The sequence below is a fragment of the Ambystoma mexicanum genome, chromosome 6p (assembly GCF_040938575.1).
Source record: "Ambystoma mexicanum isolate Mex_15411 chromosome 6p, UKY_AmexF1_1, whole genome shotgun sequence".
Classification (NCBI taxonomy): domain Eukaryota; kingdom Metazoa; phylum Chordata; class Amphibia; order Caudata; family Ambystomatidae; genus Ambystoma; species Ambystoma mexicanum.
Genome location: NC_090935.1, coordinates 62,549,504 through 62,564,054, shown reverse-complemented (window position 1 = coordinate 62,564,054; position 14,551 = coordinate 62,549,504). Strand labels below are relative to the sequence as shown.

The following is a 14,551-nucleotide window of genomic DNA, read 5'->3' as shown; positions in this document are numbered from 1 at the left end:
AAGCTACCCATAAAGGTCAGGCATTTAGATGGGTGCTGAGGTGGGCAGGAGAGCCTCATAATGTATCCGTCTAGATTGAATTTTCAGGCATAGTTCGTAGCTGCATTCTGATGGCAGAGATGTTGTGCTTTGTGTTTAAGTCTGGTGTATGGAGGCGGATGTGTGCGGCTAATGTTCCCATAAGCATGGAGTGAGACATGTTTAAATACATTGGCTAAATTCCAACAAATGATTCAGTTCTGAACAATCGCCATAATCTCAGTCGTCTAAGGATACCTTCTGAATGCAACCAGCTGTAATATGGTTCACCTTGTCACGGCTCGCTCCCTTCGCTCCCGTTCCCGCCACTTGGGGGCATGTTTTGGGGTTTCTTCCCTACTGGACATTTCCTCCGAACCTTATGCTACAGTGTCCTGATGAATTGGGAGCGCTAAAACCTTATTTCCCAAATTACTTCCCTTCCGGATCCATTCCAGGTTTTTGGCAGCCAGCATGCTACTGCTACTTTAATCAAATGACTATGCTTCCCAGAATGCCTGGCTCACTGCCTCACCTCCTCCCTTGCAGGACAAGGCTGGGTGGAGGATAGGCAACACCTGTGGCTGCAGGTGCAGCAGGCGACACGCCTGAGGGGTGTGCTCGTTAAGCAGCTTTAAAAGCCTCAGTTTGCTTCAGTCCAGCGCTGGTCATTGTTGCAGCGTTCCTGTCGTGACTGGTCCCTTGTTCCTGGTTCCTAGTTTTTGTGCCCAGTTTCTAGTTAGTGTTTCTTGTTCCTTGTCCTGGAATTCGTATTTGTATGCCTAATTGATTTCTGCCTTTTGGAAATCCCTTTCTCCCTTTCTCTGTCTGCAGGCAGCCTTTCTCTGAGCTTTCCTTTTGCTGTAGCCCAATTGCCTGTGTTCACTGTTTCCTAGAAATTGTCCTTTGCTGCTGAAAGACTTGTTGCATTAATCTTTCCTTTACAGGTTTAGTTTCCTGCCTTCTCACCTTGGATGGGTGGGAAAGTTTCCCTTTTGATATCGTTTTCACTGCTCCTGATCCTTGCCTTCTATTGGGATCCATGCCATGTTTTCCTTTACACTTTTACATTTATTTCCTATTTTATTATTAGGTGTGGGAAGCTGTTGTAGCTAGCTCCTGTGTGATTATCTTTTGTTTTCCACACTGTACTATTCCTTCTTGCCTCTTGACTTGGGTTTAGGTATTTAGTCATCCTCACTCTTTGCCTTTACTGCCTTCTGGGTTCTTGTTTGATTTACAGGGTTGTGGGTTAGTACTGACTTTTTGAGTGGTCTTTCCGGTCCTCGTGAATACGGACATCCAAGTGGTCTTTCCGGTCTTCGCGAGTACTGGCATTCATGTGGTCATTCCGGTCCTTGTGAGTACTGTTTCCAAATTCTTTATTCAGTACCGTCTAGAGTGTCAGCTTACAGATTCTGTCCCTGCTTGCCCTCTACGTGGGCTTAGCGCTGTTAGTATCTGTAATAGCATAGTGGGTAAGGAGTTGCCGACTTTCCTTTCAGTCATAAGGAGGTTCTAAGTGCTTACCCTACATTCCTTTTCATATAGTGGTATACACGAGTCTTGGGTATTGAATGCACGTTGTTATATTCAAGGTTGTTTACTGTGTATTTTGTGCACATTTCCCCTGCCATATCCATCGCCTTCTTCCTTTCCTAACACACCTAGATGAAATCTTTCAGCGAACATTCTACATTCACCTAGATTCCATCCGCAGGCTAGCATTCTACATTCACCTAGATTCCATCCGTAGGCTAACCTTCTACATTCACCAAGATTCCATCTGTAGGCTGACATTCTACATTCACCTAGATTCCATCCGTAGGCTGACATTCTACATTCACCTAGATTCCATCCGTAGGCTGACATTCTACATTCACCTAGATTCAATCCGTAGGCTAACATTCTGCATTCACCTAGATTCCATCCATAGGCTGACATTCTGAGTGCAGCTGAAGGCTGTGCTTCTGTGGCAAAGTCAGGCTATAGTGTTTAAACAGCAGCAAAAAGTTTGGGGATGTACAACTGGAGGGAAAATTACACATGTAATGGGAATCTTTCCTAACACCTGAGACAGCCAGTGGCAGCAGCTGCAATTGTTCCAAAACTCTGTGGCTCGGTTGCCTTTAGGTGCATCTAGACCTACCCCTTCTGCAGGCCTGTGCACCAACTCCATTGGTTGCCTGTGAAGGCCTGAGTTGAGTTTAAAATCTTGTGAATATCTCACCAAGCTCTTCACAACACGGGGGCAACCCACTTGAAGACTAAACTGGAGTGCTACCAGCCGTCTTCTTTCGTTCTCCCTAGCACTTTTAAAAGTGCCACGAAATCAGAGAGCTCGGCAGGGGGGACGTTCCCTTTCGGTCCTTGATCCTACCTTGTGGAATTAGCTTCCGGTTCCCCTTTTCGACATTGGAGATTATCTTCAGTTTCGTAAGGCACTGAAGGCTCATTTTTTTTTTAACCTTTCTCACAATATGGTACCGCACCTGGTCTCTCGGCTTTTTGCTCAGCACCTAGATGCGCTCGGGCCATAGTCTGCGCTCTATGAATTCAGCACAATACATTACATGGCAGTATTAACAGTGCACAACTGTCTCAGTTTTATTGACTTCAGAAAGTCCAAACTATGGGGGCGGGGGAGGAGTCCCTGGGCTACCGCTTTACCTTCCCGTCTGCTCTCCACCCTAGCCCAGGCACCCCTTTAGGCCTGGGCGAACCCCTAAATGCACAAATTACCACTCTAGCAACACAGGCGCGGCAGAATGACTCTCGGTAAGTATTTGTTAGGGGAGTTTTCCTAACATCCACTGTGAGGTAAGGCTTTATAAAAATATCCCAATGGTTTTAGATCCCAACTCTTGGTATCAGTCTGTACTACTCATGGAAATTTGGAAGAGTGACAGAGTAGTCAGGCTTATCATAAGAGGAAGATGTGAGCTGTAGGCAAGTACACTGAACCCAGTAAGTAATGCAATTCAAAGAAACTCTTACACATAAATGTATATTAAAATATATATTATATTTGCACGAGAAGTTTTAAAATACTTAGCACATATAACCAAAAGACATAAGATTACTTGTAGATGCTTTTCAAAGACCACTTCTTAGTTTGTCGTTCCTCGCGGTTATAATTGTTACAGCGTTTGACACGAATGACAGTTCTACCGTATTATCGTGTTAGGCGCATTCGCATAAGACAGAAGAAATACGGTAATTACATTTAGTTAGCAAAACCACATAAGATAGTCTTTTAGGAAGGAAACCGGTTGGTTAGTCGGAACAGTAGCACAGCTTAATGTTATAGAGGCAGTTTCTTCGCAACCCTAGCTTAATGCAGTTCGGAGAAGTCACAAAGCCGTGCAAAACAGCACAACAATAAAAGTTCCTGTGGATAATTTCTAGTCTCTAGTCTTTATGATGCAGGAAGATTAACACAACGTCAGAGACCAGGACTCGCAAAGGGGACACAAGCAGCAACTTGGGTCAGATGTAATGGGGGGCGGGGGGCACCGTGGACGCCTCTACCTGCACTCCAATGCTCTTGAGCGACTTTTTCGAATTAAGGCAAGCAATACCTTTTTTCCCCACAGTTCCATACGTTTGATGAAATGTTTGTGGCTGGATTCTCCTTGATGTGGCAGCGCTGGACCAGGACTCAGGATTCCTTGTTCTGGTGACAAAAGGCAGGACAATGGACAGGATATCTCAGCAGTCTGGAGGACGGAACTTTGGCATGAATTTTCTCAGCTTCTCTGGTCAGTCTGTGGTTTTGGCACCTTTTCTTTAGCTCCAGCAGAGGACACGATTTGCCCGGTCAATTTTCTTCGATTCCTGCAGTCCAGCACTCGGGTAAGGGGACCTGGATGCGTTGGATTAGGTCTCTGAAGATTCACCTGGTGCCCAGCAAAGACTCAGATGGATTTGGCCTTTCATAGATGGTGCACTTCAATTTGGTTGAAGGTCTCCTGGTATTCGCATTCCGCAGCTCTGGTGCGGCACTACATTTCGAGGGATAGCTCAGATTGGAGGTCGTCTAGGAACTGGTTGTTCCCACGAGTAAAAAAGGAGTCCTCCTCTTCAGAGTTCCTCTGTCGCATAGAAAACTGGGTCAGGAGATCAGTGGTTGCTTCAGTGTTGAAAAGGGTCTGTAGGTGTCTCTGGTCATCTTCTTCGGTTACCTCAGTTTCCAGTGGTCCACTTGCCTTTCACCTCAGGGGCCTCACCATTTATTCACTTTCAGCACACACTTCTCTGCAATCTCTCTCAGCATTTTACAGAAAGGGGTGGGTGACTGTCCAATCAGGACAGCCGGGCACCCAGTGGGAGCTGGTTCCATTCAGGCAGACAAAAGGCAGGGAAGTGGAAAGCTCCTTTCCCACTTCCTGCCTGCACAAACACACCCAAGGGTTCCTGCCAAAGACAAAACGCACACACAGACCTCTCCCGCCCAGAATGGTAGAAGAAGGGCTAACAAAGAACATCCATGTTAGAAATGGCGAGGGTAAAAAAAGGACCCACATAGTTGGTACTTGGATGACCCCATTGTGGCTACCCGAGACTGTGAACAGTCTGCGGAAAAAAGAACACAATCGTTGGTAGAACAAGTCCCCTGCCACCAGCCATAACTAGAGGGTTGCCTATGTGACTAAAAAGTCACAGGAGCAGAGAGAAGGGGGATACTGAGTATCCCCTTTGCACTCTACATAAGCTGGTGTGTGCCAATCTGTCAGAATATAAAGTTGTTATATCTCTATCCTTAAGAACAGTAGAAAGTAAGGATAAAGAAAGAATCCCAAAAGAGAACCCAAAGGGTTCCCAGCAACACTACCCATAAGGAGCTGTGAGCTGCAAATATTAAATCCAAATGCCTTGAAAGAAATAAGAAGGAAAGACAGAGTCCATTAGAATGAATGAATGAGTGAAAACACTCCATTCATTCAGGATATAACGAAAAAGGTCCAGAAGTCCAGCAAAAAGTTCTGGGGTTCTCACTAGGAGAGGGGACGAAGCATAAAAATGGGGGACTTCAAGGAGCGGAATCTTGCCTCTGGAGGTCTGGAAGGAGTACACCAAAGTTTCCGGAGGAATCGCTCTTCTGAAGACGATGCACTGCACGTTGGTCGTAGGTCCCAAGGTATTGGCAGTTTGCAGCAAAGGCAGGTCATAAGAGAGATGGCTCAAATTTCAGGTAATCTCAGACTGGTTGTTCCCACCATCCCAAAGGACGGAGACGTATTTTTCGGAGCGCCTCTGTCCCTATTGAAGAAGGGGTCGGCACATTAGCAGTGTCTCAGCAAGCATCACTGGTTTCTGGAAGTAGCTGCAGGCGTCTTTGCCTCTTCTTCCTCTTTTGATTGGTTCCCGTGGTCGACTTTCCCTGTGCACCAGGAATCCAGCCTTTTATCCAGGAACCTAGCCAATCTGCATTTGTGCTAGGAAGGATAGCTCAGGGACATCGCGTTTGTCTTGGAAGCAAGACAACGCGGTGCAACACAGGCTTGAATCCCGATCCTGCACTTAGAAAGCACTCGCAAAGGACGACTTCTCCCCTTGGGTTGGTGGGACATCCTCTCGGAGCTGGCTGTACTTCCATTGCTGCTGCATCAACCGATCGCCAGGGAGAGGAACACCAGAATTGTGTGTGTGTCTTTAAGTTGGACCCAAGCTCCAGGAAAATCCTCTGGACTCCCAGAAAGCAGGACTGACCAAGCTTGAGCCACCTCAACAGAGTGCTGGACCCCACCCCAGGTGCGAGGAAAGTCCGTAGTGGTATCCGAGAACCGCGCTGGTGCTATTTGAAAGAGACGCGAGGAGCTGAAACCACAGAGTGCCGCTGATCTGAAGTTTGCTTATCGCTGCCTTTGACCTTCCATTCGTAGTGCAGGAGTCCCCAGACATCCTCCCTTTTGTCCCCACGACTGAGGCCCAGGAACAACAGGATCTGCAGACCTACACAGGAGCAGAAGCCAGCTGGAACCACTTTCTTCTAACCAAAGGTACTGTAAAACTAAGGGGACGTACCTCTCGTCGTGTAGCCTTACTAGATCTCTGTTGAGACTTGTCTAGGTTATCCTTGCAGAGTTGCTTGCAGCTTTGCCTCTCACCAGCCTCCCAGATTGTGGCTCTACAGTGATTTCATTTTCCACAAAGACTTCTAAAACATTGTGCAAATCTTTTGTTACTTAGCTGCAAGAAGAGCTTCAGCTCACCTAGACTTTGCTTGATTAACATTGACTGTCCTGGCGCCCTGAAATACTCTTCTTACCGCTGACTTTGTGCTGTACCTTTCCCCCAGGAAAGGGCTAATATACTTTGCATTGGAGTGTTCAAAAGTACTTACCTGATTAAGAATATTTGTCAACATTTGTTTTATTCCATAATACTGTTTCTTTGACACCAAACTCAGTATTGCTCTAAATGTACCAGACATATATCAATGTCCACAGTGGCCTAGTTATTTAAGTCACCTGAGAGTGTAGGAAGTGCCTGTGTGCCATCCCCAAAAGGTATCTACTGATTTATTGAAACTGAGAGTGTGTATTTTGAAGTATTTGAGTGTTCCCTATAATTGCCCCTTCTGAAGAAGGGTTATTCAACTGACTGTTAAATTAATAAATAATTGTTTAATCAAGAAACCTTGAGTGTAAGTGTTTATTTGAATACTGGTCACTTGGAATCTCTGTGTAATAACCCTGCTGCTCACATTGACCCCTCTCGAGATGAGCCTGGCTGCTCAGCCACACTATCAACCTTTGTAGTACAGATTTATACCAAAGGTTGGGTAACCTATTGCCAGGAGGACAAGGTTGGTGTAGTCTTCTAAAGGGTAGTGGATACAATCTTGCCTAACGTACATGCCCACAAATATGGAGCCAGGTGTGCAGGACACCCTCATTCCGTTTGAACCAGATTTCAGTCTCAAGTGCCATTGTGAGCTCTGCAAAGAGGTGATTTCAGCAGAAAGATTAGGCCATTTCTCATCTAAACTAAGAAAATACCAGAAAACAGAATGGTCTCATTATACGACTTTTAGAACACTTTTGTAGTCCTTTTGCTGCCATATAAGGGCAAATGGCTGCCAACATGCTATGAAGGCTACTGCATAGTGTAGATTAAAGTAAATTACATAGTGGACATAAGCCTACCTCCAACACATTTTCTAGTTGAGAAAACACACCCAGGAGCAATATTTGTTGCTCTGGGTGCACTCCTGCGCAAGTTGCCATATTGGCAGCACATTAAGAAAATGAGCTGTGGGAGAACCTCATTAAAAGCCCCACTTCCAGCAAACATTTACTCTAGGAAACGAAATAGCCAGAAAAATAGCTGGGACTATTCAAGTTCGGAAAAGGAGCCCAAAAAATGAATGTTAAATCGACACTGGTGGTCTGGTCCATGTAACCGGAACCTTGTTTTCAGAGGCGGATAGTATAGTGTTGGTCTTATTACTGTATTTTATGCCATGTTCAAAATGGGGGTATCCCTAGGGTGCATCAGGCTGTACCCCAATAAAAATACACAAAGGTTGTCACCAACCAGTGGAGCCCACACTTCTTCAGTTTCGGATGCCCACTGTGGACAGGTTACAAAGGGCACCCTGACCATGTGGTGCTTAAGGTCTCTTGGGTCAAGCAAGCTATATTTGTTTCTCAAAAGACCATTGAGGATTGGAGTAAACCTCACACCAGAGGTATAAATTGGGACTTTCAGATTTGCAGCATACCAGCATTTTCCTAGGTGGTGGTAGTGTGAACACGGCAGGCAATGACGAGAGAAACGGTTGCTCACCATATTGACTATTACAAGGACCCTTCGCAATACCAAGCTCCACATTTCTCGCAAGGTCTCTGAGTCTGGAACGTCCTCTTACGAAGATGGTTTTTGCATAGTTTCCTGTTCTGCTCAAAGTGCCCTGTTTGCGCAATTTAGGTATTTATGTATCGGAGCACAAGGACAAAGAGGTATCAGCCTTCCCATGTTTATTACAGTAGAGATATCCTGGATCGTCTAACTCCATGTTATTTCTTTCCTAGGTACCTGGCGGTGAGGGCCAGATGTTCAAGATTGGAGATGAAGTTGACTGCCAGAGAGGGGAGAGGGTAATCTACGCAAAGTACCTGAGCCACAGTCATCCTTTCCATCACCTAGTCACCTCACAGGTTAGTATTGGGCCTGGTGGAATCCGGCATGTAATTAGGCACAGAGGATGGGAAGAAGGGGATATTTCTTCAGGACCCATTTACACCACCTTCATTGTGCAGGGCTGGTTGTTAAGGGCATAGACCTACGTCTCTTCTGAAAGGTCTTTGGGTCCACTCCTCTTTGCCAACTATGGACCCAACTAAAATATGCCCCAAGCGGCCATCATGAAAACCTAATCGCACCTGTTAAGATGGATTTCCAAAATCAGCCCTAGGTAGATTTTGGGAGTTTAAACTATTATGGTGAACAAGATAGACAACCCTTAAATCTAGTAGTCCAACCCAATCAAGGTAGGTAGGAGACTGGCAAGGCTTACAATCTACAGGGGTGTGAGAGTGGACTATGGCTACAATGGGACACACGCACGCACACACAAGTACAAAAATGTACCATGATGTATTAGTCCTTCAAAAACACACTAAGCAATTAAACCTGCATGTAAGTATTATCACACAAGTACTATCAAATACATATATGCTTTCACAGTTGGGCATTCGAAGTAGAATCTCTACACTTTACCTTAACGACAGTTGGCATAATACTACTCCATACCTTCAGTAACTGGTTTGGTAAAGTAAGGGGAGAGGCAGAAACATAGTTGATGCAAAACCCTGATACACATGTGAGCAATCAAGTAGGAAAAAAACTGTTAAAACACTTCTGACCAATCCCATTAAAAACAAAATATCTTGTGGGTGTAACTCGTGTCGATCTGCATCATGTAATGTTTGCCTCCCGTACCACCTCACCCTAACCACATTGTTATACACAGGTGGGCAATACCTTGTGGGTGTAACACGTGTCGATCTGCATCATGTAATGTTTGCCTCCTGTTCCACCCCCCTCACCAAAACCACGTTGAAGTTTCAGGTCATTGACGAGAGTGCAGAGCTTTTATCTTGTGTTAGAGACCCCAAATCCCCCTTCACCCCCTCAGTAAATAAGCTTTGAGGCTGGGGATAAATTACTTTACCCATCTGAGAATGCTTAGTTCACTTGGATGCTCTGTAGGTTTGAGCTTGGGGAGGAAGTCTTTAAATAGTGAAAGTTAATACTGCCACCGTCTTGGTTGCCATCCCAGAATGTTATTTCTGTTGGCTGGGCTGCAGATGCTGTGTCTGTTGCTGGATGGCCCCCCACACCCTGATATCCTTTGACTTCAGTCCTGCACACCCCTTGTGAGTGGGTGTGTTGTGTATGCCTTTTGGGGCAGTTTTTCTAAAGTCCACTAAGTAAGACTATTCCTTGGTCAATACAGAACTCCACACTTATTATGGGCCTGTACCACTCAAGATAATGGTAACGTTGCAGAGCAGTCAGGCTTATCTTAGGAGGGAATGAGGGCTGTAGGAAGGTACAAAGAAATTGTGGCATATATATGGTCCAAAGAAACACTTATACACTGATCTATGTAAACATTGGAATTTTATATATACACAGGCAAGGAGAAATCTTTAGAAAGGCAAGTACTAGCATAAGCAATAAACAGTATAAAAACCAACACAATAATTCTTGTAAGTAAACCATAATGTAAAAGACTTTTTAGAGTATCAGTATACAATTCAAGGTAAGTAAAACCCACTTTGCAGTAAACTATGTAATTTATTCAGTTTCAGGAAAAATACAGTTGCACCTCCACACAGGCCATATGCTTTTGAGTCCTTCACTGATAGGGCACGTGTTTTCTCAGAAGCAGAAGGGGACACTGGTAGTCCTGTGGCCAGTAGTATGCAGAACAGGATCAGGCAACTGTAGGAAATCGCAGTTCCTGAGATTGTAGTCTCTAACAAGTCCGTATCATGCGCTATAGTTGGTAACAGGGTCCAGGAACTTAGTAGAAGGCTCCCTCAATGCGTTCCTGGGCGAACAGTATGGGTGACACCAAGCATGCGAATCACCAGCCTAGCCACACAGGAGCAACACAAATACTTTAGGTAAGTTTTACCAAGTCTCGCAGTACCTCAGCAATCCGCCCTCTTGATGCTGCAGGAACCGGTCACAGGATTCTTGGTGACAAAATAAAGGACGCTGATGGGATTTCCCTGCATCATTCGAGTGGAAAGGCTCCCAGCAAAGGATTCTTCTCGGCTTCTGTCTCACAGCTCTAAGGATTTGGCGCCCTTTTCAAGACACCAGATGAAGAATGGTCGTCATCCGAACGATTCGCCTCACTATCTCGGTCCAGTACTGTTGGGTACGTTTTTAATACGTTTTTGGGTACGTTTTTTCTAGTGTGGGACTTAATAAGACTTCTCTTGGTATTAGGGACCCACCTCTTAATATAGGCCTGTGCTACACAAGTCTGGAGAATGGCTGAGCGGCCAGGCTTTTCTTAGGAGGGAGTTATGTGAGCTGTAGAGCAGTAAAATGAAATCAGTTCACACAGATATCCAAGTAAACACTTATTCACTTAGTTATATTAAAATATATTTATTTATATATACACAAGGCACACAAGCACATCTAAAATGCAGCAACTAACAATGGCATTCAATGTGAAATGGAATTGGAATCAATTTATATAAGAAACAATAATGCAGGTCAGTAACTTGTTCTATGTTTTACATATCCAGCATACAGAGTGATGTCTAGTAAAGTCAGCATCAGAACTTATATATATATATATCACCTTTGCAAAATTGAGATGGGAGGGAAAGTTTCAAAGTTGGGCAGAACACAATTAGAAACAGACAGCCAAAGTCAAAAGGACAGTTCCAGTTCTGATGAAGTTCTTCAGAGGACAAGTTAGTTAACCAGTCAGTGGTTCTTGAAGAAACGCTGGAGCTCAAGGGAAGCCTACCTGACAGTGCACAAGCTACAAAGCCTGCACAAAGGAGTTGAGGTCCACTCTTACTTGAACAGCACTTCCCAAGCCAGGAAGCACCGAAAATGGCACAGGGTAATTAAAACCCAAGCCCCACAGTACCTTGAAAGTGAAGAGGAATTTGTAGCTAGCTTCCTTCTAGGTGCAGCGTCGCAGACCCTGATTCCTACTCCTTGGTCGTAGTGATGAAAGGGGGCACCACTGGCGGGCTTCTGCGACGGTACTCAGGATAAGGGGTCGGCAGCAATGGATTCCGCTCCTTTTTTTAGCACCAAGAAAAACCAATATCGCTGGTCGGATTCTCCTTGATTACTCGGTCCTGAACTCTGATGAGGGGATTTTGGTGAAGAATTCCTGCCTCTGGAAGTGCACACGGATGCCTGCAAAGTTTCAGCTGCATTCTATCTTTGGAAGATTTTGCACTCGATGATGGTGCAGGTACCTCGGGTATTTGGAATCTGCAGTTTAGGAAAGTCACAGCATCTCGGCGCATGGCCCAAAATAAAGAAGATCTTGAGGCTAGTTGGTCCCACCAGTCTAAGGGAGTAAGTCGTCCTTGGTGGGTCTTTCCTGTCTATGTGAAAATGGGGTCAGCACAGCTGCAAGGCTTCACCGGTGCTTTCACGCTCCTGGAAGAAGCTGCTGCCGTCTCTGCTAGTCTTCTGCTTCAGATGCCTTGTTCCATCTATAGTCCAAAAATCCTCTCCTTTTATGCTGATCCCAGTCATTCACACACTCAAAGCTGTCCATCACCTGGGGCAGGACAGCCAGCTGTCCAGTTAGAACTATTTTCAGCCAGGCATACCTACAGGCGAAGGACAGTGAAGTTTTTGAGTCCTCCCTCACTTCCTGCCTTCCCAGACGAACTGGGAAGGCAGGAAATCTATTCTAAAGGATAGAAGAAAAGCCCTGGAGGAACTGACACTCGATAAATGGCAAAATAAGAAGGCAGGGGCCATTTTGTGAAAATGGTCACCCATGGGTGCTGTACTGCAGCTGAGAACTTAGCCTGCTAGTAACCTTTACAAAGGGTAGTAAAAAGTAACCACTGCCACCAGCCATTTGTTATAGTCAGTTGTAACAGTTACGTGAGTTGTCACGACCCTCGCCCAAAACCCCCTCTGGCAAACGCATTGGCCAGGTGGAGTCAGGACTCGGGCCTCTAGAGCCTGGCATCCTCTTCAAAAGCCCTCATGGGGCCAGTCCTGGCGCCAATGGCGCCAGGCTCATACACCATGAAAAACAATGTGTTTGGAACTACTTTATTATATTGTCAGCCAACATGGAGGCATCCACATAGCTTGGTTCCAAGCTATGCGGTCTAGTGTTTTGGGTGTGGTAGCCTAGGGACTACTTTACCTGGAATATTTTGTTGGGGCTTTATAAACCACACCCTAGCAAGACCACACGCTTCGCGTTACTTTGCAGCGTGACGCTCAGTGTCCAGCTATTCCCTCGAACCTCGGAGAAGCAGAACCTGCAAGGAGACCGAAGGAACATCATTAGGAGCAGCATCTTACCTGCAGTCTTCATCTTTAAACACTCGCAGCTACTGACAACAGCTTCTCCAGCATGGGGTCTGGCATGGATTCACATGCTCATGAATATTCCCCGTCGTCAGGCTGGGAATCCTCGGTAAAGAAAAAATCGGTATCAGTTTCGTTTCTGATCTGTCTTTCTTAGTAGTAACCAATCACTGATCTCTGGGTCATACTGGTGCCGGAGGTTCGCTTGAGAATGAGATCCCTTCAATGGGCTCTCAGGACACACTGGTCTAAATTTTCAGGCAGAATGTCAGACCTACTTGAGGGTTCTGAGCAAGGTTGCTCAGGATCTCCGGTGGTGGGCTGCGAGGACAACATTCTGAACCTTTTGGGCAACCATGGCTGGAAATCACAGTAGTTACGGATGCTTCACTCTCGGGGCAGGAAGCACACAAACCATCTGACAATCCTTGGTCGTTGGTCTCAATTGGAGTACAAATCGACTACATCAACGTCCACCGCGGCTCTGAAGAGATACAGCTGTGGAGACAGCACCAGGTAGAGACCAGGTGGCCTTACGGCCCACCAACCTCCTGAGATAGAGAGGGGAACAGTCACACCTATTGGGCCTCCCAGGTATGCAAACTGGCAGGCTACTGAGGATAGACCGCAGCAGATCTAATCTAGTAATAAGGAGGACGACGATCCTCACTAGAGATGCTGCTTGGACCACAGAGGGGGAGAACCTGAGGAAGGACCTCAGTCCCCGGTGGGGCAGAGGAGACTCACTAGCCCGGATCTGACTCTGTTGGTGCCGTTTACCCCTAGACCTAGGGATGTGTGTCTGGACATTTTATCCACCATGCACACACTGGTCACCGAAATCCAACTGAGGATGCAGGCGTCGGGGCTGGAGCCTCCGAAAGTGAACTCTCCCCCACGGAAGAGAAAGTCCAAGTGGCCCGCGGGCCTCAGCATCATCCGACCCCGCCACCACCACCTCGTCAGGACAAGGCTCTTAAAGGAGCTACGGATCCACACACGGACACAGGCACAGCTACCGCAGCTACTGGTACCGACGAGGACGATTTCATTGCGGCGGACAGGGAGACTCCGCACACAGACGAGCCCCATAGGGCCTCCCCTCCGAATGAAGTTGGATCTTTTCATTCAGACATCTCAAGGGTCTTCGAGCTGTTTCAGTTAGCCCCTGATGAGATGAAAAAGGAAGGCTTCCTGTACCAATGACGCAAGTCTAGGAGGAAGACCATGTCTGTCCCCTTCGTGGATGACATCTGGGAAGATGGCATGGCCCTTATGAAGAATCCAAGTACAGTCCCGACGAAACAGGACGGATTGGGGAAGTACAGGGTACCCGACTCAGCGCCCAGGTGCCTAAAATCTCAGCCCTCGCCGGATTCTGTGGTTTCGGCTGCAGCTAGAAAACGCTCGGTGAACCAGTCATCGGCTGCCATTGTACCTCCAGACCAGGAGGGAAAGAAGCGGGATGCGATGGGCCAGAGTATAATTTACACGGCAGCCTCTACCATCAAGGCAACGAACGCACTAGCCATTTTGTCCCGTTATGACCAGGAACTCTGGTACAAGCTGGGCCAGGAAGGAGAGGTGGCCGCGGATCACGCCATCACAGTGGCGGTAGACATCAAAGGTTTTCGCCAGATGGGGAACGGGGTGTGTCTGCACCGTCAAGGTTGGTTGAAGGCTACGAACTTCAAGCAGGACGTTGAGACAAATGTGCTGGATATGCCGTTGGACGAAAACCTCTTCGGGAAGGCAGTCGACGAGTCTTTACAGGCGATAAAGACTGACACGGAGCGGCACATTCCCTAGGAACTTTGCAGCAGCGATGATCCTAGTCCTTTCGCTCCTCCACAGGAAAACCAGGAAGATCATCAAAGGGTTTAAGTACCCCTTACAGGCAGACCCCGCGCTCTTCCACTCAATCGTACAGGGGTGCTCTCAAGTCAGCAGAAGCGAGCAGCGGCACTGTCTGCAA

At 46.6% G+C, this 14,551-nt stretch overlaps 1 protein-coding gene across 2 annotated transcripts in view; it reads left to right on the top strand.

Moving 5' to 3' along the window:
* The window catches only part of TAF1C (TATA-box binding protein associated factor, RNA polymerase I subunit C), a 273,406-nt gene that overhangs the window by 159,676 nt on the left and 99,179 nt on the right, over window positions 1-14,551 (top strand). For both annotated transcript variants that reach the window (XM_069626742.1, XM_069626741.1), the window contains one exon: window positions 8,058-8,183. In XM_069626742.1, coding sequence (XP_069482843.1) covers window positions 8,058-8,183 — 126 coding nt within the window. The remainder of the gene's footprint in view (window positions 1-8,057; window positions 8,184-14,551) is intronic.